General features: G+C 43.0%; 2 protein-coding genes across 8 annotated transcripts in view; both read right to left on the bottom strand.

Moving 5' to 3' along the window:
* Wbp1l (WW domain binding protein 1 like) overlaps positions 1 to 24346 on the bottom strand; it is a 57739-nt gene that overhangs the window by 17659 nt on the left and 15734 nt on the right. The window contains exon 1 of one of the 2 annotated variants that reach the window (XM_020171192.2): positions 17568 to 17760. The exons of the other annotated variant lie outside the window; for it this stretch is intronic. Within the exon in view, the coding sequence (XP_020026781.1) occupies positions 17568 to 17594 (27 nt within the window). The 5' untranslated portion in view covers positions 17595 to 17760. Of the gene's footprint in view, positions 1 to 17567; positions 17761 to 24346 lie in introns of those variants that run through there. 2 annotated transcript variants of the gene reach the window in all.
* Positions 1 to 24346, bottom strand: part of Sfxn2 (sideroflexin 2) — a 73787-nt gene that overhangs the window by 11724 nt on the left and 37717 nt on the right. The gene's annotated exons all lie outside the window — the stretch shown is intronic.

The raw sequence follows: 24346 nt of genomic DNA on the forward strand, positions 1-24346 counted from the left end.
CTAAAAGAGGCTGTGCTGCATACACCCAAGCACATGAAAGAATTTAGTGACCCTTCTGCCTGGGGAAAATTCACCAGATGCTACGTGAGGCAAGGCATGCAATGGAACATGCCTGAAATCTAAACAAGTGGCATCCTTATGACCTACTGGTGTCAGCTTTTCTTTTGGCTCTTCCATGCCCCGAGGCAGGAGGCCTGGTATAAACAGAATGCCACTGGGTTTGCCACCCCACCTCCACTTTCCCAGGGAGAGCAGAACAGTTAATGGCACCACGTGATCCAGTTCCTCAATCACACTTTAACCTATGATAGCTAGTTCCCTGTGCGGTTCTGCCTCTCCCAAATACAGGGTCCCCACGCTGCCTGGATTGGTCTTGGCTACAGGAATTGTTACTTTCTGCTGCAGGAGGAAGGAATGAAGGCAGGCAGTTAAAGAAGAGAAGAAGTAGGATCTGAGAGCATTATCAGTAAAGAAGTAAAGGAGGATTCAGAGGATGTGAGATGTGAGTGCGAGGTGATCTCCAGTAAGACCTGCTAGTATAAAAAGAAACCTGGCAGCTTTGGATTTGGCCCCAGCTCTGCCACTATAGACAAACAGGACTTTGGAACAGGACCTGGCCCTAGGACTAGTTAAAATGATCTCTAACTCTCCTTTAGCCCTAAGGCTTTTGGGAGGTTTTGCTAGGTAATGAACCCAGGGTTGCTCAGCACAGGCTCTGCTACCCTAAAATTTTCAATCTACCCATTCCCCCATCCTATCTCTGACCCAGCATCCTCAGACCAATACAAGACCTCATGAAATCTATGCCTCCTTTCAGTCAAGCCAACAGCAAAGAACACTGGTGTGGAAATGCTGCCTGGTGCTTTCTCATCCTTTCTATATGAGGAGCCTAATTGTAGATCACCCAGAGGACTCTCAAAAACCTCCAAGCAGCTCAGGATCCTCAAAGTTTAAGTGGTTAAGAGTCAGCTAGATCTGGGTTCAAATCCAGATCCTACACTAGGCCTATTTAACTGTTTAAGCTCCCACTCTCAATATTATTCTGTGTCATAACTGCTAGGCATGGAAGAACATCCTAACAACACTTTGCCTTACTTAGCATTATTTCAGAACAACAGTAAAGCTCACTGCCATCATGTGGGCTGCTCCAGATACATGAAGAAAAATAAAAATGCAATGGAATGAATGTGGAAAGGTCAAATATGTAAAACTCCCAGCACCCTTTATGATTACCCTTGCTTTCCTCCTAAGCATCTTCAAGTACATTATATGTGTATATCATTCAGCCCAAGTCCTGAGTAGTAAATATCCCTTCTGCTCCTCCAATTCCAGAGGATGAGTCCAAGAATGACCTGTGATCTCCCTGCAGGCAGGAGCTGTACCTTCTCATTCCCTCCACCATCACATCATAGCACATCACAGTGCTATGAGATGATGGCCATGCGGCCTCCATGAAGACAGAGAAAGCTAAGGAGAAGGACAGCCCATGTGTAGCATGCACTTCCTAGGTGCCAGACCCTGTTCTAAATGCTTTCCAGGCATTCTTTCATGGAAAGTTCAGAGCAACTCTAAGTGAACAGTAACAGGGCACTGAGGCCCAGAGAGACTAAAGAACTTGCCCAAGGTCACAAATCTAGGAAGCAGTCCCATCAAAGTTTTCTGACTCCAGATGCTGAGCTTTTAACTATTAAGCTATGGCCTGCTCGGGTAAAGTTATACCTTTTGGGCTATTTCCCATTCTTAACTGCTTAAATGAAAGTCCTAAACCAAACAAAATCAAGGATTTACCTTTGATGGAAAAGATAATGACTCGTCCCTGGGGACTCTAGACTTTGGGAACAGTATACCTTATCTTTTACTGAGCAGCAAGAAGGGGGTGACATGCTTGGGGCTCTTTCCTTCTTGGTTTAAAGGATCACATTTTCACATACACTTTTCTGACGAGAGGAATAGTATCTCATCCCAGTATGGAATGCAGGACCTTCATTCCTTCCTTCAGCATTCATTGAGTGCTTCACTGTACCTGCCCTCAGCTAGGCTGGGGAACACAATGAGCAAATAAGCAAAAGCTATCACAATCGCTGTCCTCACATGGCTTCTCAGTCTAAGGAAAGATGATGACATAACCCACAGAGAAAACTACAACTAAGTTTCTAAAAGATCAGCTCTAGTAGCTAATAAATAAAGTCCAGATTGGCTTCTGGGAGGAAGGTAGGCTTGAACTAAGAGAGCCAGGAAGTCATTATCTAGAGAAGAGGGACAGGACAAACATTCCACACAGAGAAAATGGTACCTAAATTCTTTGGCTAGAAGGAGATGATTGAAAAAGTAGGTAGGGAAGTTAGGTAAAACAGGGACCAGATAATGCTGGGAGGTGAAGATCAGAGTCGCACTTTAAAGTTACCTTTTTCTTGTCAATGTTTTCATTTGTACAAAACTCCATAGCTAAAAAAAAATAAAAAATTAATGCTAGAAACAAAGAACTTGACAAAAAGGAACTTTATATGAAAAATGAGTGCTCTTATGCTGAGGCCTTTCACCTGAGGAAAGGATCCTTGTTTGTTTGCTATAAGTCTGTTCTTCAACCCTGGTACCAGAGTGACCAGCAACAAGAGACAGAGCACACATGGTCACCAACAAAAAGCATAGGCACAAAAACAAAACGAAACAAATGGAAACAGTACGCCTTCTGCACATATGCAAAAAATTATCTCATGTCTTTAGTGGCACCATAAGCTGCAGGACTGACAACATTTTCCTTAACAGTTTCCATGTCTTGTAGTTACTATTCTTAGCTGAGCCACTGTAAAGGTCAATTTAATCAGTGTAAGAACTTTCTAAGTGCCAGCATAAAAGGAGACACTGAGCGGTAATGGTTCCCCAGGCATGGTTTTAATTTGCCAATTTATGGAGTTGGAAAACCCTGCTAGCAACTGGCTGATGGCAACATCATCTTCAGTTCCTTAGGAAAACACTAGAGTTTTCAAGTTCAAGAGTGAAAAACAGGAAAACTGAAGTCCTTCATCAGATGTTAAAACACAGGACACCAACTATTACAGCTGCTTGATATGAGTGACTTTGGAGCACCACCACTGGCTCTACTGCAAGAAGAACAATTGCTAACAGAAATGTTCAGCTCCCCAAATCACTTAACAACTATGCATTGCCCCCTCCACCTCACCACATGCTAGGCACTCTGTGGGATGCTATGGCTATGAGCAATGAGCAAGAAATATGGACTATGGGGGTGGAATTCTGCTTCTAACAATACAAGTAAGTAGGTAGCTTTAAAAGTTCTCTATCACAAAACTCCCAGAAATACTGGATATATAACAATATCCTTTTAATTAGTTGAGCTTGCAAAGAAAATTCCCAGAGACCAAAAATGATAGGGGGAAACTAGAAACCACACGTAAATGAGGTCAGGCCTTTCCAGCTGCCTAGAAAGTGGGCTAGTTCGTTGATCTGGGGCAAAACAGGGAGCTGAAACTGAGACCCAATATAAAGCTGGGATCCTCAAAAGAAAAGAACAGATCAGGGGGGAGAAAAATTAGCTCACTGGCACACAGTGACAGGAAGAAAGGTCTGGATGGAAAGGAAAAAAAAAAATTGTCTAATACCTTCTCTCAAGCTAACTTGGGATTTGAATTATACTACTTACATGATCTGAGAATCTCCAGGCTAAAAACCTAATAAAAAAGTAGTCCCAGAGCTGGGCATGGCGGTACATACCTATAATCCCAGCATTCAGGAGGCTGAGATAAGAGGATCACATTTGAAGCCAGACTGAGCTACACAGTGAGACACCATTTTCAAAAAAAAAAAAGGAGGGGGAAGGGGTCCCAGGGTGGCAATATCCCTGTGACATCTGGCAAAAGACATATAAAACCCTGAAGAGATCACCCTCAGCAAGCACCTGAAGGAATCCCACAAACAGAACTCTGTTGAAGGTGAATTCATAATCCAAAATACAAGAATACAAAATACAAAAACATATGCAAAAATAATCTGTTACAAAAAAGACAGGAAATTCAACAAATAGAAGGTACCCAGAGAGGGGAAACAACTGACGATATCAGAATGATCAGATGCTCTATAAAATATAAGAGGTTTCAAATGATTAAATCCAAAAAGGAAGAATTCAAAACATGAGAAAGAACATTACTAAAACATGATAGTGACAGGTAGATTTGGGGAAAATGTAAAAATAAAACTTACTGAAAAATAGTTGTTGAATTAAAAACTCAGCAGATGGGCTACACAGAGATCAGACCTAGTTAAAGAGAGAATAATGGCAGGGTGCTGGTGGCTCATGACTGTAATCCTAGCTACTTGGGAGGCTGAGACTAATAGGCTCTCAGTTCAAGGCCATCCTGGGCAGTTTTCGAGATCCCATCTCCAAAATAACCAGAGCAAAATGGACTAGAGGTGTCGCTCAAGAGGTACAGTGCCTGTTTTGCAAGCATGAAGCCCTGAGTTCAAACCCCAGTTCTACCAAAAAGAAGAAAAAGAGAATTAATGAACTAGAGAACAGATCTGAGAAAATTACCGAGCAAAGTACTTCTCCCAATTAGGAAAAAATATGGAAATAGAAAATGAGAAACAAGAAGCTCAAGAAAGAAAAAGAGAATGGAGGAGAGGTGGTATTTAAAGAGATAACTGAAAAATTTCCAGAACTGGTTAAAGATATGGATTTTTCAGATAATCATAGACTCACACCAATGCACACTGTTTGAAACTGCAGAACAAAGACAAAAAGATCTTAAATGCATCATAGTTGAGAAGATTAACAACAAATAAAATTAGAATTTAAATAGTAATAATCTCCACACAGACAACAAAACTGGAAAATAGGAGAAAGATTTAGACAGGGTGGTTAGGAAAGGCCTCTCTGAGAAGGTGGCATTTGAATTGAGACTCAATGACAAGAAGGAACCATCTTAAGCAGGCCTAAAGGAAGTGTTCCAGGCAGACAGTATGTCAAGTTCATGCAAAGACACCAAAGCAGGAATGAATTTGGTGCTCTCAAGGAACAGAAAGGTTAGTGTGGCTGAGTACAGTACATCTCAGGAACAGTATGTGAAAGAGAGCTGAGAATTCAACAGAGGCCAGCCTTCATATACTTTGTACAGTTAAAATAACATCCAAAGCACCATATCTTGCAAATCCACCCTGTCTTTAGCTAGTTTCTCCCTTTGGTTATGGTGGAGATTTTAATAGATATAAAAATATTTTTGCAACTTTTACATTTACTTTTCAACTTGTGTTTCTTTTTTTTTTTTTTTTTTTTGGTTCTACTCAAGCTGTAGCTGCTATTACAGAGTAAGCAACAAAATCAATTTTCCTTCCATTCTTAAACCAGGAAGGCTTTCTAGAAAGTAGACCAAATCTAACACTGCACATCTGCTGGGGCAGAGTTCTTTCAGATTTGGGTACTGCTCTGTAACAGAAGGACAATGAAATCTCCATAAACAAGACAGACTTGAAATGGCTGAATAAGAAAAGACAGCAAGCAACTTTAACTTAAAATAAGCTATTTTTGTTCTATCCTAGATAGAATCTTCAAATTCTGAAAATACAGCACTTTTATGGCTAGGTCCTTAGATCTTTCTTTAAAAAGATCTATAAGTGGACATGAAAAATACTGTTGAAAGTTTCATGGATTTACCTATATTTTTACAATCAGAAAGTTAAGATCATGTCACCCTTAATACTATTGGGTTTTAAGGTTGTTGGTCAAAGAGTTAAGGGAAATAAACAGAATTGTTCAAGGGTAGATATTTTGAATTGGGTGAAGGGGGTTGCAGAAGAATTGGGATAAAGGAAGAGTTGGGATGAAGGAGAGTAAGCTCAGAATAATTGAGCCTGAATGACAAGGAGTCATCTTAAGCAGGCCTGAAAGAAGTGTTCCAGGCATAGGATGTGTCAAGTTCATGCAAAGACATCAAGGCAGGAATGAGTTTGGTGTCCCTATTGTTTCCTACCTGGTAGTCAAATCTCCCTTTCTTTGATGGTAGGACTGTCATATACTATTTTTGTACCCTCCACATTACACCCCATACCTCACAATTACTGTTAAGTTTTGCTAGCTAAAATAGCTCAGTTTCATCCTTTCTGATGATGGGCAAGCCATGCTGAGAGGTTAACCAAGGCTCAACCTTGCATGCACTGGGAAGTCAGGAATGGAATTTTATGCTAGTTAGCTGAATTCATCAATTTTCCAAAAGAGCAAAAAGCCTGGGTTAGGTGGAAGGTTCCCCTAACCAAGCCAGTATGTCTTGTCTGACAAAATTCAGGAGTGACAATGTGGTTCACCCTGAACTCAGTCCCCATCCTCTAGCCGTAGTGTCCCCTAAAGAGTAAAGCCAAAGACTAGAGCTAGTGACACACTTCAGAAAAGCCTAGAACAAATAGAGGTAGTTAGTGCTGCTTCCAGGTATGCCTGGAGTGTGCACTGCTGAAGAGGAGTTCCAGGGGCCCTCCTGCAGGAGGACAAGATTCATTTCCTTCAACCTCTGAGGGTCTTCTGAAACAATCTAGTCTGAGGCCTCCCAAAGATTGATACAATCCAGGAATCTGAGGAAGAGTAACACAATGAATCAAATCAGTGTGCCTTACAAATAAATGAATATGCCTCCAAACAACTAGGTGCATACTTAGACAATAAATGTAACAAAATATAATGTGTTTCCCAAAGTGTGGTTTGTGGTTCTCAAATCACCTTGATATTAAGGTGGGTGTGTTGGTATGCATCTATAATCCCAGCTACTTGGAAGGTAGAAGGCAAGAGGATCTTGAGGTTGAGGTCTGCCCAGGCAAGTTAGCAAAACCCTATCTTAGAAAAAAAATACCAGGCTGACAGAGTGGGTCAAGTGGTAGAGTGCCTGCCTAGCAAATGTAAGTTCAAATCCCATACCAGCAAAACAACAACAAAATGGGTAGGGGCTTAGCTCGAGTGGTAGAACACTTGCCCAGCAAGTATGAGGCCCTGGGTTCAATCCCCAATACTGGGGGAAAAAAAAGTGAAAACAAGAACAACCAACTATATTCTTTTTGTAGAATCCCAAATAAGTCCCAACACAGTTCCCCACAAGAGTACCTACTTAGAGTCAAGGAACATTAAATTATTTATACTCTCTCTGCCTCATTCCATTAAAAAATGCACAATAAATAATAATGTAAATTTGAGAAGAGCTGGCACATTGGTTGGGCACACTCCTATCTCACCAGCACTGCTGGTGCCAAAGCCACCCTGCAACTGGATGCTCATAAACAGCCCCCACAGAGAAGGCAGTGAAGTTAAAACCCATTTCCTGTGCTGTTATCACGAACCCAAATAACAATTCAGAAAAAGCCACTTGACCCTACAGGAAAATCCCAGAGCAAAAATTAGAAGTTGCAACATGTCCCCTGGTCTTATTAAGGTCCACTTGTCCTACTGCATGCAGGCCTGTGGGGTCTGGCTGACCACATGGCACAAGTTACTTTCACCCCTGGATGCCCAGAATACAGCCTGCCTTGAGGTACCCCTAAGCAATCCCTCCTTCTTCTGCCACAGCTTAAGTCACTGAGAAGTATGGTTTCTTTAACAAGGGCTGGTGCAGAGCTGAGGCCTGAAATAGCAGATGATTGTAGGTAAGATGCAGTAGTGCAGCTCAGTAGCAGGTGGCACACAGGTAGAGCTTCCTGTCATCTGTCCAGTTAATCTGGACAGTCTGAGCCAAAAACTTTGCAAGACCCCATCCTAATGGAAAAAAGCTGGGCGTGATACCACACCTGTCATCGCAGGTATGGTAGGAAGCATAAAATAGGAGGATTGAGGTCCAGGCTGGCCTAGGCAAAAGTGAGACCCTATCTCTAAAATAACCAGAGCAAAAGGGAGCTAAAGGCATAGTCAAGTGGTAAACAACTGCCTAGCAAGTGCATAAGCCCTGAGTTTAAGCCCCAGAACACCAAAAAATAAAATGATCTATAAAGTGGCAAAGCCTCAGTCATTATTTAGAGAAATGATGATATGGACACATATGTAAACACACATATATAATTAATATATGTCACTCACATTGCATAGTGTACTCAAGTTTTCAAACTGCCACCTCCTCACCACTAGACAGATGAGGAAACTGACCCTGAGACTTCAGTTCAGTTGGACTGTCAAACTCTGCTGTTCTTTTAGTTCCATATTCTGTGACTGGGTTCTAATTCATCAATGTCTTTATTGTATTCTGAAAATGGCTCTTGAACAAATAAAAATAACCACTTTTTGCCTAGAAAGATGATAAAGTTTTCAAAGGGATCTGAAATATTGAATGTACACATTCATTTGTTGTTGGTGTACTTTAAGAGATTCCCCAGTTTCATCTGAAACTGAAAAGTACACGCCATTAACCCACTCATTTTAAGCATAATCTCAATTTAACTCCATCTTTTTCTCAGCAGGTTTCTGTTGGAAGCAAAGCAGATCTCACAGTAAGATCTGTCTCATGTGGTGGTCTAGAGACAGCACTGGAGATTTATGGCCAGCAAAAAGTTTAACACTGTTCAAGGAAACTGTTTACTTCTACCTTAGGCAAAGGGTCACATTAAAAATGTTCTCACTGCAAACAGATACAAGAAAAGGAAGGCTTTGGAGTAGAGAGGCTATGTCTCTAGAAGATTCTGAAAACTTCAAAAGAAACAAGAACGTTCTGAAGTGTGAGGTCTTGCACTTAGCGGTTAAAACAGACTCAGATGACTTAGAAAAGTAGGGATTTATGATGCTATGAGATCACAACAAACCCAGCCACAGCACTAGGTACCTGGCTTGAAATATGGCTGTTATCTGAATAACTGCAACCCAATTATTCTGTAAGCTGTATAAAGTTATCCAGGTATTACTGAAAAACCAGGGGGTGGTTGTTCAGATAACTCAGAATGAGATGAGATTTCATCAAACCCCAGAAGGGTTTGATCTTATCTACTCAAAAAAACAAAAAACCATATATACATATATATGGTACCTGCTAGGTAACGGGGCAATCAAGATATCAAGATTCTAAATCTCTGGGCTAGTAACTGAACTCAAGTGATTTAAAACAGCAGGAAAAGATATGCAGGCTTTCCCTTCATTAAAACAACTCAAGCCAGGAATAGTGGCATACGGCTATAATCCCAGCTACTGCACAGGCAGGAGGAAGATCATCAGTTAGAGGACAGCCCAGAGAAAGTTAGTGACACTCTATCTCAAAAACAAAATACTGCTAGGTGCTGGTGGCTCATACCTGTAATCCCAGCTACTTGGGAGGCTGAGACTGGGAGAATCTTGGTTCAAGGCCAGCCCAGGCAAATAGTTCACAAGACCCTATTTCCAAACAACCAGAGCAAAATGTACTAGAGGTATGATTCAAGTAGTAGAGCGCCTGGTGTCCAAGCATGAAGCCTTGAATTTAAACCCCAGTCTCACCAAAACAAAACAAAACACAAACAAAAACCCCACACCTCCTTTCCTTGGGCCCATGAGTCAGGCTTTTTAAGCAGAGCAGAATGCTGTGTAGCAGGAGTTTCTACCCCAGGGTTTCACACTCCTGACACCAGGAATCAGACAGTTCTTTGTTGTAGAGGACTCTCCTGTACATTGTTAAAATGATTGGCAGCATTCCTGGCCTTTGCTCACTAGATAGCAGGAGCAATTACCACCTCCTCAAGTTATGACAACCAATAATACCTAGGGATGTTACCTGGGGGGGCAAAACTTCCCTGAGTTTTGAAACCCTGTTCTAGTCAAATTATACCACACAATCTTGTACAGAAATGTGTTCCATCCAGTCTTGCTCCCTTATTGCCTCATGGGCTCTGTACTCAGTAAATTCCCAAAGGGCAGAACTGATGTCAATGTCACAGGTTTACCTAGCCAAAAAAAAAAAAAGCCCTCAGAAAGTACTGGATTGGGTTTATGCCTGTAATCCCAGCTAATTGGTAGGTAGAAAGGAGGATCTCAAGTTCAAGGTCATCCCAGGCAAAGTAGTATGACACCCCTTCTCAAAAACAAAAGGGCTGGGATGTAGATTAAACAGTACAGCATTTACCTAGCACGTATGAGGCCCTGGGTTTAATACCAGTGCAGGAAAAGAAAGTATAGACCTGGGGAGTGTGGAGTCAAGGAACTCTAGGAGCCAGCTCCCACCCCAAGACTCCTCCTGCATCTCAGGCACACTGTACAAGCAGCAGCATGACCTGATCCTCTGAGGATTAATGCACATTGGTGAAAGACCAATCAATTGTTGTCTGGGCCATGACTGTTTACAGGAACCCAGCAAAATCTGAGCCTGGCCCCTAAATCCAGAATCTCACATGGAGATGGAGAAGTGACTGCACATTCTATTTTTGCTGGCAGTCTACACCAGTGTATACCAGGCCTCCACACCATACTCCAGAGCCACACCCATAGAGGTTAGAGGTCACAGGTATTAACACCATTACCTGGTGGGAAACCAGCAATTTCTAAACCCTTGATGAAAACATGGTAAGTCAGCTGGTGTTTGAGACCTGCAGTCACAGTTCAGTGGGAGCCCCTGAAATCATGTGTTTAGTTAAGCAAGAGAAACAATGGTAATAAACACCCTGGCTTCCCTGATAGAAGGCCTACGGGAATCAATGTCTTATGTACAACACAGTACCAGTAAACTCTAAGCCACTTTCAGAAAAGAAGTCAGTGTGCTACACTCCAGCCATTGGGAAGGCAAGTCTCCTTCTCTCCAGAACTACACATGGCCCTCTTCTCTTGTAGTTGAAAAAACAACTTAGAATTTGATTTCTTTTGTTTTTTTTTTTTATTTTGGTGGTACTGGAATTTGAACGCAGGACCTCACACTTGCCAGGTAGGTACTCTACCACTTGAGTTACTGCTTTAGTTATTTTTCAGGTAGGGTCTCATGGTTTTACCCGGGGCTGGCTTCAGCCAATGATCCTCCTACCTACAGACTCCCAAGTAGCTGGGATGACAGGCCACCATGCCCGGCTTATTGATTGAGATGGGGCCTCTCTAACATTTTGACTGGACTGGCCTCTAACCAGGATGATCCCCATCTCTTTATTCCCAAGTAGCTGGAATTACAAGCAAAAGCCACCAGGCCTGGCCTGATTTTTGTTTGCTGTATACCCTGGCCTGGCCTCAAACTTTAGATCCTCCTACCTCAGCCTCCTGAATGCTGAGACTACAGGCATGCACCACCACTCCTGTTAATCACCCTTCCAAGACTGAATCACTACTTCTAGCAACCAGCAACAGAAGCCTCTTGTGAGGTCCAAGGTTCAAGTTCAGTTGAGACCTGCCCAAAAAAGCAATGGCTACAGAGGGGCACGGAAATGGCAAAGGCAGGTCAACATTCTGGGCTGTTTCAACTCACTGTTGTTATAAATTAGCACCAAATAGCAAGATGGGATAGGGAGGGAAAGTTAAGAAACCAGTGTCTGGCTGCTAGGGAATAAGGGCAGGAGAAGGAATTTTATAGCAGTTTTAAAATAGCCCCAAGTTATTCTGTTTTCATGGACTAAAATTTACCTCTTCAAGGAAAAGAGGTGGGAAGGGGTGGGTCAAACTCATGGGATATCACTGGAGGAAGTAACTGTTTTCTTTGGCTTCATCCTAGATAAAAGTTTCAAAATCAGTAGATCCAGTCCTTTTTTCCACTAGGTTACAGTCCTGTCCACTGCTTTCTCATCAGAGACAGAATGCAAAACAAGCCACACCCCCTTAAGCCTCTTTCAACAGAGATGGCTGGGGTTCCAAGTTAATGTGAACGGCCTTGGGTGAGAACTGCCTTCTCACCTTTGGGTAGTGGTCACTTACAGAATTTTTACAATCAGTTCAGATAAGGATTCTGGCTTCAACCTTTGTAGTACAAACAAATGTCACCTTGCTGTCTGCTGCATTATATACAGCTAGTTCCTATCCAAGAAGGCTCTTGCTTAATTTGTCCTACCCTGGTGGAGGGAGGCTAAACTCAGAAAGGTCACAGGCTGACAGGTCAGTGCCTAGGATCCTCTGCAGAACACAGAACAGGCAGGGCGGAGGAGACCTGCAACAGACTCTGTGACAGATGACCAAACCAGAGTGCTGTGTGGGCACCCAGGATGCTCCACAGCCACCACTACCACCACACATCAACCTTGTAAGCTGCAACACAGCCCTTCTCTTGAGCTCTAGTTTCCTTATAGTAACAAGGAGATAAGACTTCCTCCCTCATGAATGACTGTGGTGAGGTAACAAACGGCCAAGGCAATGTTGGCTAATAGCAGTTTGGGCTTAAACTGGAGGTTGGCAGATTCCCTCTTCTGTGTCTTGGTCTACCCCTGCAGCTTGAGCTAAGCTGGGGATAGAAGCTAGGGCCTTATGCATGATAGGCAGGTACTCTATAACTAAGATACATCCCCAGCCCGCTAAAAGCACTTTCTGTGCCTAGGGAATAACTAGTTCAGCACTCTGGTTAGCTTGTCATTTTCAGCATCAGGTCAATCAAAAGCCTGTAGGTACCAGCTCACAAACAGCAGCTGGGCACAGTGAAATGCACATATATAATTCCAACTACTCAAGACACTGAGGCAGGTGGATTGAGAGCTCAAGGCCAACCTATGCAACATAACAAGACATCCCACACACAATATCTCAAGAGGTTAAACAAACACAAAAGGTTACAAACAGCCCCTTAGACCAGGAGTTAGCACCCTGGGCCGTGACAAATTTTAAAATGGGAAAGGACCCTAACAAGGGTCCCTCTTCTATCACAACTCTGTTGGAGACCATTCATTTCCAGTATTAGGGGTCACCTCACCTCTTTTTTTTTTTTTTGATGGGGCCAGGGTTTGAACTCAGGGCTTCCTGCTTGCAAAGCAGATGCTCTACTGCATGAACCATACCTTCAGTCCATTTTGCTCTGATTATTTTGGAGATGGGGGGTCTCGCAACCTATTTGCCCAGGCTGGTCTGGAGTCTCAATCCTCCTGATCTCAGGCTCCCAAGTAGCTAGGACTAGAAGCATGAGGCATTAGGGCCCAGCTTATTCCACCTCTTGCTATGAACAATTTGAGACACAGTGGGTCCCTCCCAAAGAGAAAGGCAACATTGTGAGGGGTGAGTTGCAAATTACTGTCTTAATGGATCTAGTATACATTCTAACAGCTAGAACTTACCATTCACTGGTCTTTCCACACACCTAACACCTACGGTGCAATAACTGGTACTACTGGACTGTAGAAGGGGCCAACGCATCATACCTCTGAACTCCTGCAGCATTCTGTCCCCCTCCAATGTCATTTGTCATCACTAGCCAAATATTCTGATTTTATCTGTACACTTACTCTAGTTCCCCTACCTGACATTAAGCAAACCTCTTGGGGCAGCAAAAGCATTTTACCTCTTTATATTGACAACATGCTTTGAACAAAATAACTGCACAAATTTTCAGATATAGAATGCTGACCATTAAAATTCTCCAGCATTACTAAATCAATGCCTCCTAATTGGAACACAAACTAGAATTCACTCAGATCAGCAGACTACGCACATGCTGTTGCAATCTTGTTCTCTGGAAATCAGTAATTTACCTGTTAGGTGTAAAAGCCAGAAAACCTATCTTTTGATCTTTTCAGATAATAAAGGGACAGCATGGTTAACTCTGTGCTATATCTAAAATATGGTATATGGTTGCATACCCAAAAAGTTTAGCAGGCAACTTTCTTCTACTGAACTTTCTTTCACTCCTCCACTTGGTCATTACTGTACCTTCCAATGAGCTGTCTTCATTGTCCCTTGCATGAAAGAACTCATACATCCTGTGGCCTACTCCCTTTTACATACATCAAAATCAGGCCACATTCCTTATTAGACTAATGAGGCCCTAATGTATCCCTCCTACACTGTCCATAAAGCACACCAATACCTGTTGAGCCCAGGGGTCCTTGTCTTACCTCAGGCAAACTCAATTCTGAGACTCACACATGAACAAGTTTCCCTTCTCATCTGCAGGAACAAACAAAAACAACACTCCCAACCTGATCTGTCTGGAATGTTCCTTCCTCAGCTCAGAGGTCTGGTAAACTCCTACTCTTCCTCCTCAGATCAAATATCACCTTTCCAGACAGCCTGCCATGTCTGCCCAGCCTGATTTAGGTGTTTCTCCACCCTTTGCTACCTAGTCCCTGGACATTCTCTGTTATAGTCTCAGCCTACTGTCTTATTATTTCCATGCTACTGAACTCCAGGGGCCAGAGGCTCTCCAAGCATAGCCAAAAACAATTTGGGTCAGAAACACCTACAGAACTTAATAGAAATACATATTCCTGAGCCCTAGACCAAGACTAACAGAATTTACCTTCTTTGTTTGTTTGTTTTTGGGCAGTACTGATATTCTACCATTTGAGCACACTGCAAGACTTTTTTTGCTTTAATTATATTTTAGATAGGGTCTGGGTTTTTTCGTTTGTGGCTTCAAACTGCGCTGATCCTCCTACCTTCACCTCCTGTATAGCTGGAATTACAGTGTATTGGGATTGAGGGGTGGGGGGGTCCTTGCTAACTTTTTGTTCAAATTATCCTCAAAGACTCTTTGATAATAGCCATCCTAACAGATGTGAAGTGATATCTCATTGTGGTTTTCATTTTCATTTCCTCAATGATTAGAGATATTGAGCACCTTTTTCTTTAAGTGTCGCATGTCTTTTTTGGAAAAACGTCTGTTCAGGTCCATTGCACAATTTTCAATTAAAGGGTGGTTAAAAAAAAAAAAACTGTCCTCAAACCGCTATCCCCCAGATCTCCACCTCTCAAATAACTGAGACATACAGGTGTGTGCCATAACTTCTGGCTACATTTTACATATAGTAAGCCCTACTCTCAGGTGGTTTTTATTTTTTAAAACAACTACATAAGAATATAAGCTCTTTGGAAGTAAGGAGTGTCTATCTTTGCATCCTTTGTGCTGGGCCATGCTCATGAAGTGGTCTAAGTCTCCAGGCAGTGGCTATTCTGTAGAGCTGCAAATAGGAAAGTCTTCCGGAGTCAAATGCAAATGGCAATACAAAGAGCAGGTGGTGCCTTATCCCTACCTGGACAGGCAGGAAGTAAGTCTGCCCCAACTAGACAACACAGGAATCCTGTAACACTCTCACACACACTGGCAATGCAGTCTAAAGAGTAAGAAAAATCTAGGATTTAGATAACTCAGATTTTTTTTTTAATTTTTTTTAAACTTCAATTACCATTTCCCTAGCAACTTGGGGCAAGTGGCTTAATTTCTACAATCTTTCACCTGCACTGCTGTTAAGACAGAGTAATACTATCACACAAGACACAAGTTGCTGTGTGGGTTAGGGAACATAAATAAAAGTAAATTCATATTATATATGATGAAGAGCGATTGTGTGTATGTGTACACATATATATTTGTGTCATTCTTTTAAAATAGGATGATCACCAAGTAGTTTTTGAAGGCTGGCTTTTACATGGCCCCAATACAAGACATAGTGATACTGTCAGACCCAGAAATGCTAGAAATATACAAAATTATGTGACAAAAAATACTCCCAAATTAGTGCAGGCAAGGTTTGAGTCTGAGAAGACAAGGGAGGGAAAGGCCTCTGATCAGCCTTCTACCAGGAACCTGTTCAGAAACCAGCCTAGAAACCTGTTGCTAGTACTTTTATACCCTCCCCAACAACTATCCAGTCAGCTCTCTGAGGGTTTTAATTTGATGCTACCCACCACTTCATTCTCCCACTTCATTGAGTGGGGGTTCTGGGACACAGGGCTTTACTTTTCTGCCACCTCAATATATAAGATGAACGGTACATTAAAGACAGCCTCCCAACTCTAAGTCAGTGCACAACATAGGCACAAAATGACTTGGTGCACAAGCTCACTGAACTTACACCCACCTCTATTGTCTCCTTCCCACCACAACCCCCACTTCTGCAAAGGTACCAGTCCTGCAGTTTTTAGTTGCCTATACCCCGGCAGTCTTGGCACCTTTAGGAATGAGTAGATCAACACAATAGTTTAAGGGCTGGAGGTGTGGCTCAGTGGTACAGCACTAACCTAGCCTAACAAAACGAACACTTAAGTGTTTACTAAATGACCACTCTCTGCCAGCCTGATGCTAATATTTGTACACATTCTTTTGTTAAATCCTCTTCAAGAGTATTCTTCTCTGCATTTCAAAGATGGCACCCAGAGCTACTAAGAGGCCTGCCCAAGACACTAGATGTGTGTGTTGCGGGGGCGGGGGGCGGGGGGGGGGGGTGGTGTGTGGATCCACATGACTTCCTGGATCCCAACCTTGCTCTTTCCACTGTCAGGCAAGTTCCCCTCTCTGGCTGCTGACATAGCATGGGATGCTTCAACCATCTTATTTCCAACACTGGTCATCATCCTCTCTTGGATCACTCTGCCCACAGGTTAAAAAGACAGCTTCTCTTGGGGGAGGGTGCAAAGGATGCCCAAAATGGGGCTGCAATTCTGCCTACTGACTATATCAAAGGAACACTCTGGAGATGATCAAGAGCCATCTGTGATGGACTGTTTGGAGCTTTTCAGAGAGGCTTACTTTTAAAAGAACTTCAGGCAACCTAAGAGAGATTTGCCTAGCACTTTCCTTTCAATCTGCCCTAGCAGACTTCTGATCTAAGCTCATCTGCAGCTTTTCCTCCCCTAAAGGACAAGCAGAAGAGGTCTGTCCCCTAGGCTCTTGAAGCCCTGCTGCTGGTTACATTTACACATTCCAAAACAGACATGCCTCTCACACCAAAGAGGGGGTGGGGGTGTCCAACTCTCAGAAGCCCTGGAACAAATAGTTGGCAACAGCTGTGTTCTCAGCGGACAGCAGTTGGTCCCTTGCTACTGTTTGCTCATTCCACACTAGGTTACTGGCTATAATTTAGTGCCCCTTACTTCAAACAGTGGCTAACAAAGCAATCAGGTCTCTGCTGCAGGGGTCTGTTTGCCTTGCAAATCAGACAGCTGGGCCCAAATAGGATCAATTCCACACCACATTCCCCTGAGGTGTCCCGGGCATCCCTCAGCCACACAGCCTGACCACATGCTTAAAAGGAAGAAAGCCTGGGAATATTTTCCTTTACAAGAACAGAGCCCCACCACACATGTACACACCCATCCCTCCGCTAGCCCCTTCAGAACCAGAGAACTGTGAAGCAATCTCTGCTAACACACCAATCAAAATGGAGAGGGAACAAAGGGATCTGGAGCAAGAATCTCACTCTGCCTCTCCCCGCCAGCTTCACTCTTCAACTGTTTCCCTCATAAATCTACATGAATGGTTTATGGGGTCTAATGGGAATCAGAACTGGACTGCCCATAGCCACCTCAGGAACATAGAGGGCTAAACATACGGTGCATCCAGGGGTCAGGAGCAACCAGCAACCAGGAGAAAAACTGCACATTTCCGTGGAGAACTGGCCTGTCAAGGCTGAGACATTTTCCAAAATAATCCCCTCACCCAGAGCAGTAGTACAATAAACACCTCCCACCCTTCTCCCTTTCCCAGCCCTAACCCATCCACACAGAACCATTCAATTACCTGTCTAAGACCCAAAAGGAAAGGCATCCTGCAAGAGCATCATCCACACTAACGTTTGGAACAAAGGGCTCTTAAAAGTTCAAGTTTTGGAATGAGCATGGCCTCTGGAGGGCTTGACTGCTCTGCAGTCAAGGCGCTACCAGTTAAGCCTTCCAGAGCAAGAAGAGAAAGTAAACAGAGTCCTGGGACCCAGCCGGCAGCTCCCTCCTGCTGTCCTCAATACTCCCCCCTCCCCCTCTTGGCTGTGGCCTACCCCCACCTTCTCGTGACTTATCTCAGGCTCAGCACAGCCGAAGCTGTCTGCCAAGGGGGAAGTGACATCAGTTCAGGCACAGCAAAAAAAAAAAAAAAAAAAAAACTTCAGACAGCTGCTGTGGAATACTGAGGAGGACATGCTGCAAACCCATGATGCTGGTCAGACCCACTAGAACTCAGGCCTACAACTAGGAATGGTGGGGGCTGTCTCCCACTCCTATTAGTTCCCCTGGCTCTGAGCAGGTTCTGTGTGTGTAAACCAGAGCTGAAGAGAGCTATGCTTTTCTGAAAAATGACTGACTGTAACTCCCCACGTATTCTCCTTGGGAAAGAAAATCAGGCCCAATGACTGTCAGAATCACAGAAACTTTCCACCTCCAGCCTAGTCAGAGTCAGTACTCAATAAACAATAGTACATTAAGCTGGCTGTCCCAACCTTCTCTAGGAAAGGAGGTAAATGCAGGGAGGGCCTAGAGAGGTACCTCTTCCCAGCTAAGGTAGGCCATGGTACCTTGGATGCTGACCTCCAGGGCCCTTGTTCTACAGGAAAGCTTATATTTCATAAACAAACCACACATGCACAGGGGCCAACATCTTTCCTCACTTGTCTTATAAAGGGTACAACAAGTCCCATCACTGTCTCCAAGTTGCCAGTAAAACAGATCAGCTATATTTAAACCAACTCTTGCTTCAGAAAAGTTCACTCTCTTAGATTTGTCATGCTTCCTTCCCTAAGTTCAGTTCATGGAGAAAAGGGTTCTCTAACAGCAAGCTTCGCCCAAGACACAAAGGCCCTGGGGTCGGTGTCCTGATGTGACTTTTCCTGCTCAGTGATGTAAGCCAACTCTTCATTGGCCACCACCCCTGGAATAGCAGGTCACAGCAGCTCTCCCCAGGCTTGAAGCCTACACCAAAGATAATATTAGCAAAAGACAAAAGGTTCAAATTTGGGTGTGGATTTGCAGAAATGACTTCTTACTTCTATTCAAATTTTTTAAATTTTTTACTTATTTTTTTGTGGTGCTAGGAACGAAACCCAGGGATTCACTATATAGCAGGCAAGGGCTCTACCACTGAGCTGTATCCCCAGCCCAGAAGTGACTCTTGATGAGAACAGTCTTCAGAGGAATTTTATCAGTACAAAACTATGTAATAACTTCTTATACTACAAATTAATTGTATGTTCCATGACTCAATAAGTACAGCTCATCTTTATTTCTATTTTCTGCAATAATTTTCCCTCAGTGAAGGCCTCCATGACAATGGCACGGCACTGGGCATGACTCACGTAAGTCAAAAGTGACTCTTGCAAATTAGTATCTATAACCCCCACCTAGGACAGTAAATTAGCAGCACACAACACTTTTGGTGCACAGTGAGATGCCAAAAGTACTTTTTGATCATTAGAATCACCTAGACACACAATGTGCTTGCTACAGGTCACCACTGATGGTCAAGGTCACAACAACTTTCATGACAAGCAAGAAATTGCGCCAAGCTGGCTGGGTCATTTCCTCGAGGCTCATGGAAGAATGGATCCCAGCCTCACTGCTATGCAGAACAGAAAAAGGCTGGTGTGTAGAGGAAGTGGCCTTCTGCAGGTACTTGGGGACTGGGGAGCCATTCTTTAGCAAATAACATATTCTCAAGACACAGTCAAGACAATCTATCCCACTTCCTCACAAACAGGCCAAACTGCCAGACAGACAAGGCTAGAAATCAAGGCACAGCCGCCAAGGAAGAGCAATGAGGCTGCCTTCACCCCCTCCTCTCATTTCTTCAGTTTCCTGGCAACCACTGGGAACCAGAAAATACGTACAACTAGATTAACTCTGGCAAGCAAAATGGCCCTCCTGGGCAACTCTGGTCTGCACTGACCCAAAAATACAGACCAGCACCTGCAGTTCTCCACAGAAAAAAACACCATGGCACAAGCAAGCCCATTCATTCACTCCACACCCACTGAATGCATGCAGCATGCCAGGCACTGTTCTCAGCACTGGACACACTGGCCATGATCAAGAAACACTTCTCCAAATCTTGTTCTGACAGGCTATGGACGTCTAAATAACATTCATCAGTGGTGATTTCAGAAGAAGTGGAACTTTAACAACATTACTAGAAATTTTTTTTAATGAGCAAAAATTGAATCAAAATTATCAAAATTGCATCACAGACTTCCTGATTTCCCCCCAGTGAATCATCCTTTTATGGATGCTATTCAAGACAAGGTTTCTAATCAGCAGTTGTCTGGTTTTATCTTCACACAGGATCATACATTTCTGAGTACAAAGCAGCATTTACCCCCAAGCACCACATCACATGCTATGAAAAAGTGGCTGCTGACAACGTTTCTCACTAATCTACTTCTCGCTTCAGCCCCTCACTGACTAAGCTTCACTAAGCATTGAGATGGGGATGCAGAGTGAGGAGACAAAGGGACTGAATTAGCAAATTCAGGCATTCCCAACAAGGTGAGTTCATTTTCTGCCATGCCCTAGAAATATCACCGATCTAATGATAAACTTTGGGATTTAAGAAGCAAGATGACCATTAGCCACTTCTGCTAGCCTAAAAAGTGACCCGGGTTCATATACATGATGGGCCAAGGTAGGGCAAGGCCTTCTTCAGATAATTTTAGTCATCTGCTTATCAATGCAGAATTAAAGTCAAAGATGAATTTACCAACTTAAAAACAGAGAAAGAATAATAGGAGCAGGAAGGGGAAGAAGAAGAAAGGCGTCAGACTGAACTAGAATTAAGCCAGTGTAATGTGAAAATGTAAGTTAACCTCCATTTATGGCCTCACGCAATGTGGAAGGCATCCTTCCACTGACCCAGCCCCCTCTTCTCCAGTTCAGATTAGTATTGTTGAAAATCTTGCCTTTGGATTCTGATTAACTTAGTATTTAAGAAGACAAACTGCAGCCGGGTACCAGTAGCTCACTCCTGTAATCCTAGCTACTCAGGAGGCAGAGATCAGGAGGATCATGGTTTGAAGCCAGCCCAGGTAAACAGTTCTGCGAGACCCTCTCAAAAAAACCCATCACAGAAAGGGTTGGTAGAGTGGCTCAAGGTGTAGGCCCTGAGTTCAAACCCCGGCACCGACAAAAAAAAGAAAAAAGAAGTACTGCAACAACATATGTTCATGGAATTCACCTTTTTTTTCCCCCCTGTACGAGGGTTTGAACTCAGGACCTAACACTTGCTAGTCAGGTGCTCTTCCACTTGAACCACTCCTCCAGCCTTTTGTGTGTGTATGTTGGGTATTTTTAAGATAGAATCTCATGAACTATTTGTCCAGCCTGGCTTCAAACTGTGGTAGAGTCTCACGAACTATTTGTCCAGTTGGCATGTGATCCTTCTGAGCTCTGCCTCTCCATAGCTAGCATTACAGGTGTGAGTCACAGGTGTCCTATCAGAATTCACTCTTTAAGTTGACTACAGTCAACTTAAATCTTTTAACAACATTTTTCTAAGCAGGCAATACTTCTGGGGCAGGGGCAGGAAGAGACAGTTACTTGTTCAACCCTGACTATGATCCAGACTGTGTGGAACTTCATCTCACAACATCTCCCTTAACATCATAAGAACCCCTTAATGTAGTATTGTTACTCCTTCCTGTTGTTACTCCTTCCTGTTGCTCAGGTGCAGAAACTTAAGTCATATGGAATTCATAAAACTTGACCAAAGTCACACAGCTAGCAGGGGAAGAGCAAGGATTTGAACAGTCTCTGGCTCCAAAGATTTTTTTCCTTCATGATACAGGAGCCAAATATTAAAAGACCAGAGTTACCAACAAGAAATAAAAAATAGCGAACCCCAGAACTGATATGCAGATCCTTTCAGTGCTCCAGAACTCCTTTATGAGACTGTCACTTCTACTGGTGTTGGGGAGTGTAGAGTCAGGGACCTTGGGTCTCACTTTGGAAAGCAGGAGGCGAATGACTGGGAAAGCCTAAGGTTCTCATTAGTCCCCACACACAACACATCCCCACGCAGGAACAAGCTGGAGATCTTCCCCAGCTTTGGCTCTCAGGTACCCTGTGAAACTGTTCCCACACCCAGATCATACGGACCATGGAGGCTGAAGAAAATGGGGGCTGATAGCTGGGGTATCTTATTGCAATCAAGGAATCTGAAGGCAGAGAGTGGTGTCAGAACAGGATAGTAACTGCCAGGCTTCTAGGATAGGAGATAATCTCTAGCCCTAAAGCCATCATATTTCCAGCTTTGAATCAAAGCTGCTTTACAGCACAGAATATCTGAGATAAGACTTTTCTTATCTTTTAAAATGCTTTAGAGTTCTGGTGTGTGTGTGAAGAGAAGAGAAGACAAGAGAAGAGAACAAGACGAGAAGAAAAGTAAATACTAACTGAAACCCCAAACCAACACGAGTGCCACAATGAAAGTTGAAAGGAAACTTTTTTTTTTTTTTTTTGCGGCAGTGGGGCTTGAACTCAGGGCCTCGTTTGCTAAGCAGGCACTCATCGCTTGAGACATCCACCAGCCCAAAAGGAAACATCTTCATGTGACGGGTGTAAGGCTACACAGCAATAAAAGAATCTTGAAGTAATTATTTTAGAGAATACCATGAGACTAATTTCAAACCCAGATAAAGATTTATAGAACTTTGCTAAGCAGAAATGCAAAAGACTACTCAGCTGCTAGAAACCAAGAATTCTAGCTTATCTGCACACTGGGGCTGTACAAAGGCAGATATGTGGCAGGTCTGTTGAGGCAAGAAACACACACCTCTTCTGGTTTCTGAGCAGGACAAAGAGTTCTACAAATCACGGGGCTTGTCCTTCTACAAAGCATCCCATGGTTGCTTTCCTCTGGCTGTGTCTTTCAGGAAAGATGGCTGGGCAAACAGTCCTTTACTACAGTACATAATCACTTGCTACTGAACCATAATCAGACAGGGAAAATTCAACACATGTTGAATCATATTTTCAGACAATCATATTTTCCAGATAAAAAACTTGAGCTTCAGTGCCATTAGGTAACTCCTTCAAGGATATTTATCACATAGGTCATTACAGCCAGCATTTCAACTAGGCCTGTGGATTCCAAAATGTCTTGAACACACATGGAGATAGTATTTTGATATTAATTATAATTGTCATTCTACCATCATTTGTGACTTAATATTTATAGTCATACCCAGCCACTGAGGATGTATTGTGAGAATGACAAAGACACACTATTGGACAAATCAGTCTTGTCCTGCACGGTTTATTTTTTTGTATATGTGCTGCCAAAACAAGCACAGGGTTTATTTTTTTGGGAGGAAAGACGAGCATACATAAAAACAAAAAACATGTGCACTGCATAATAAATGTTTGTGTGGGTAGGGCGGGGTGGTGGAACACAAAAGAAGAGCTCAAAGAAGGGATAATCCAGCCAAAGAAAATTTTATCAAGAGATGGCAGCAGTGCATAAAGCTTAAGGCCACCCAGGCAAAGTTAGAGAGACCCCATCTCAAAAAACCTAATAAAATACAAATAAAAGGGCTAGGGATATAAAGTGACAAGAGCATGTGCCTAACATCCACAAGGTCCTGAGTTCAAAAAGAAGTACCACGAAAAGAAGAAAGAGAAAGAGACAGAGAGACAGGGGTGGAGGGGAGAAAGAGATGGCTATGAGAACAACATGGAATATGTGGGCAGGAAAGATGAGCACACTGCTGGGTCAAGCATGGACAACAGTATGGAAACAGGAACACAAAGAGCACACATGAAAGAAAGAAGCAAAGATTACTCGGAGGTAGAATGTGGAGACCGTAATCACGTGTGTGTTTGATGAGTGCCTTTGAGCAGCCTATTTTTCTTATGTGTGAAAAGATTATGATAGCACCATTATCATCAAGTACAGGAATTCCAATTTTACTAAGTATCTTAGGCCCTCGTTTTGTTGCTTTAATTATATTCATTACTAAAATAGGGTAATGTTGGAGTTGGTTTTGCTCTACTGAAGGGAATGGGAGAGATGGAGGGAAGATACACACGTCAATGGTACAGCCTCAGTCTTTTAAAGAGAGGAAGAGAAGTGAAAAATCACAGAAGCATTTACAACAGCTTCCTGAGGTTTCTATCTCTTGTTTCTCTGATCGCCAACAAGAAAACTGTTCTGTAGTTGAAAATCAATCACTCATAACTATTACCTTTATAGAGGAGCATTCACTGCCCCCTCCAGAGTGTCCAGGGGTCACTGGAGCTTGCCCCTGACAGTGGGCTGTCACCAATGGTTAACAGGCTCTCACTAGATCTGCAACTTGAGCTTCAAGTATAAGACAGACTTGTTTGGTTTTCTATCAAAATGCTACGTTTGTTTTTCCCACCTTGTAAATAGCTCAACCCCAACCAAAGTGGCAAGTAACCAAGAATTACATGGAAATAGCAAGTTACAGCTCAGGGCTATCACCAGACATATTTATGCATCCTAAACTAAAGACTGGAATAAGAGGAGTCAGTGGCAGAGTACTTGTCCACCATGTATGAGGCTCTGAGTTCCACAGAGGA

This window comes from Castor canadensis, chromosome 7 (genome assembly GCF_047511655.1).
Source record: "Castor canadensis chromosome 7, mCasCan1.hap1v2, whole genome shotgun sequence".
NCBI lineage: Eukaryota > Metazoa > Chordata > Mammalia > Rodentia > Castoridae > Castor > Castor canadensis.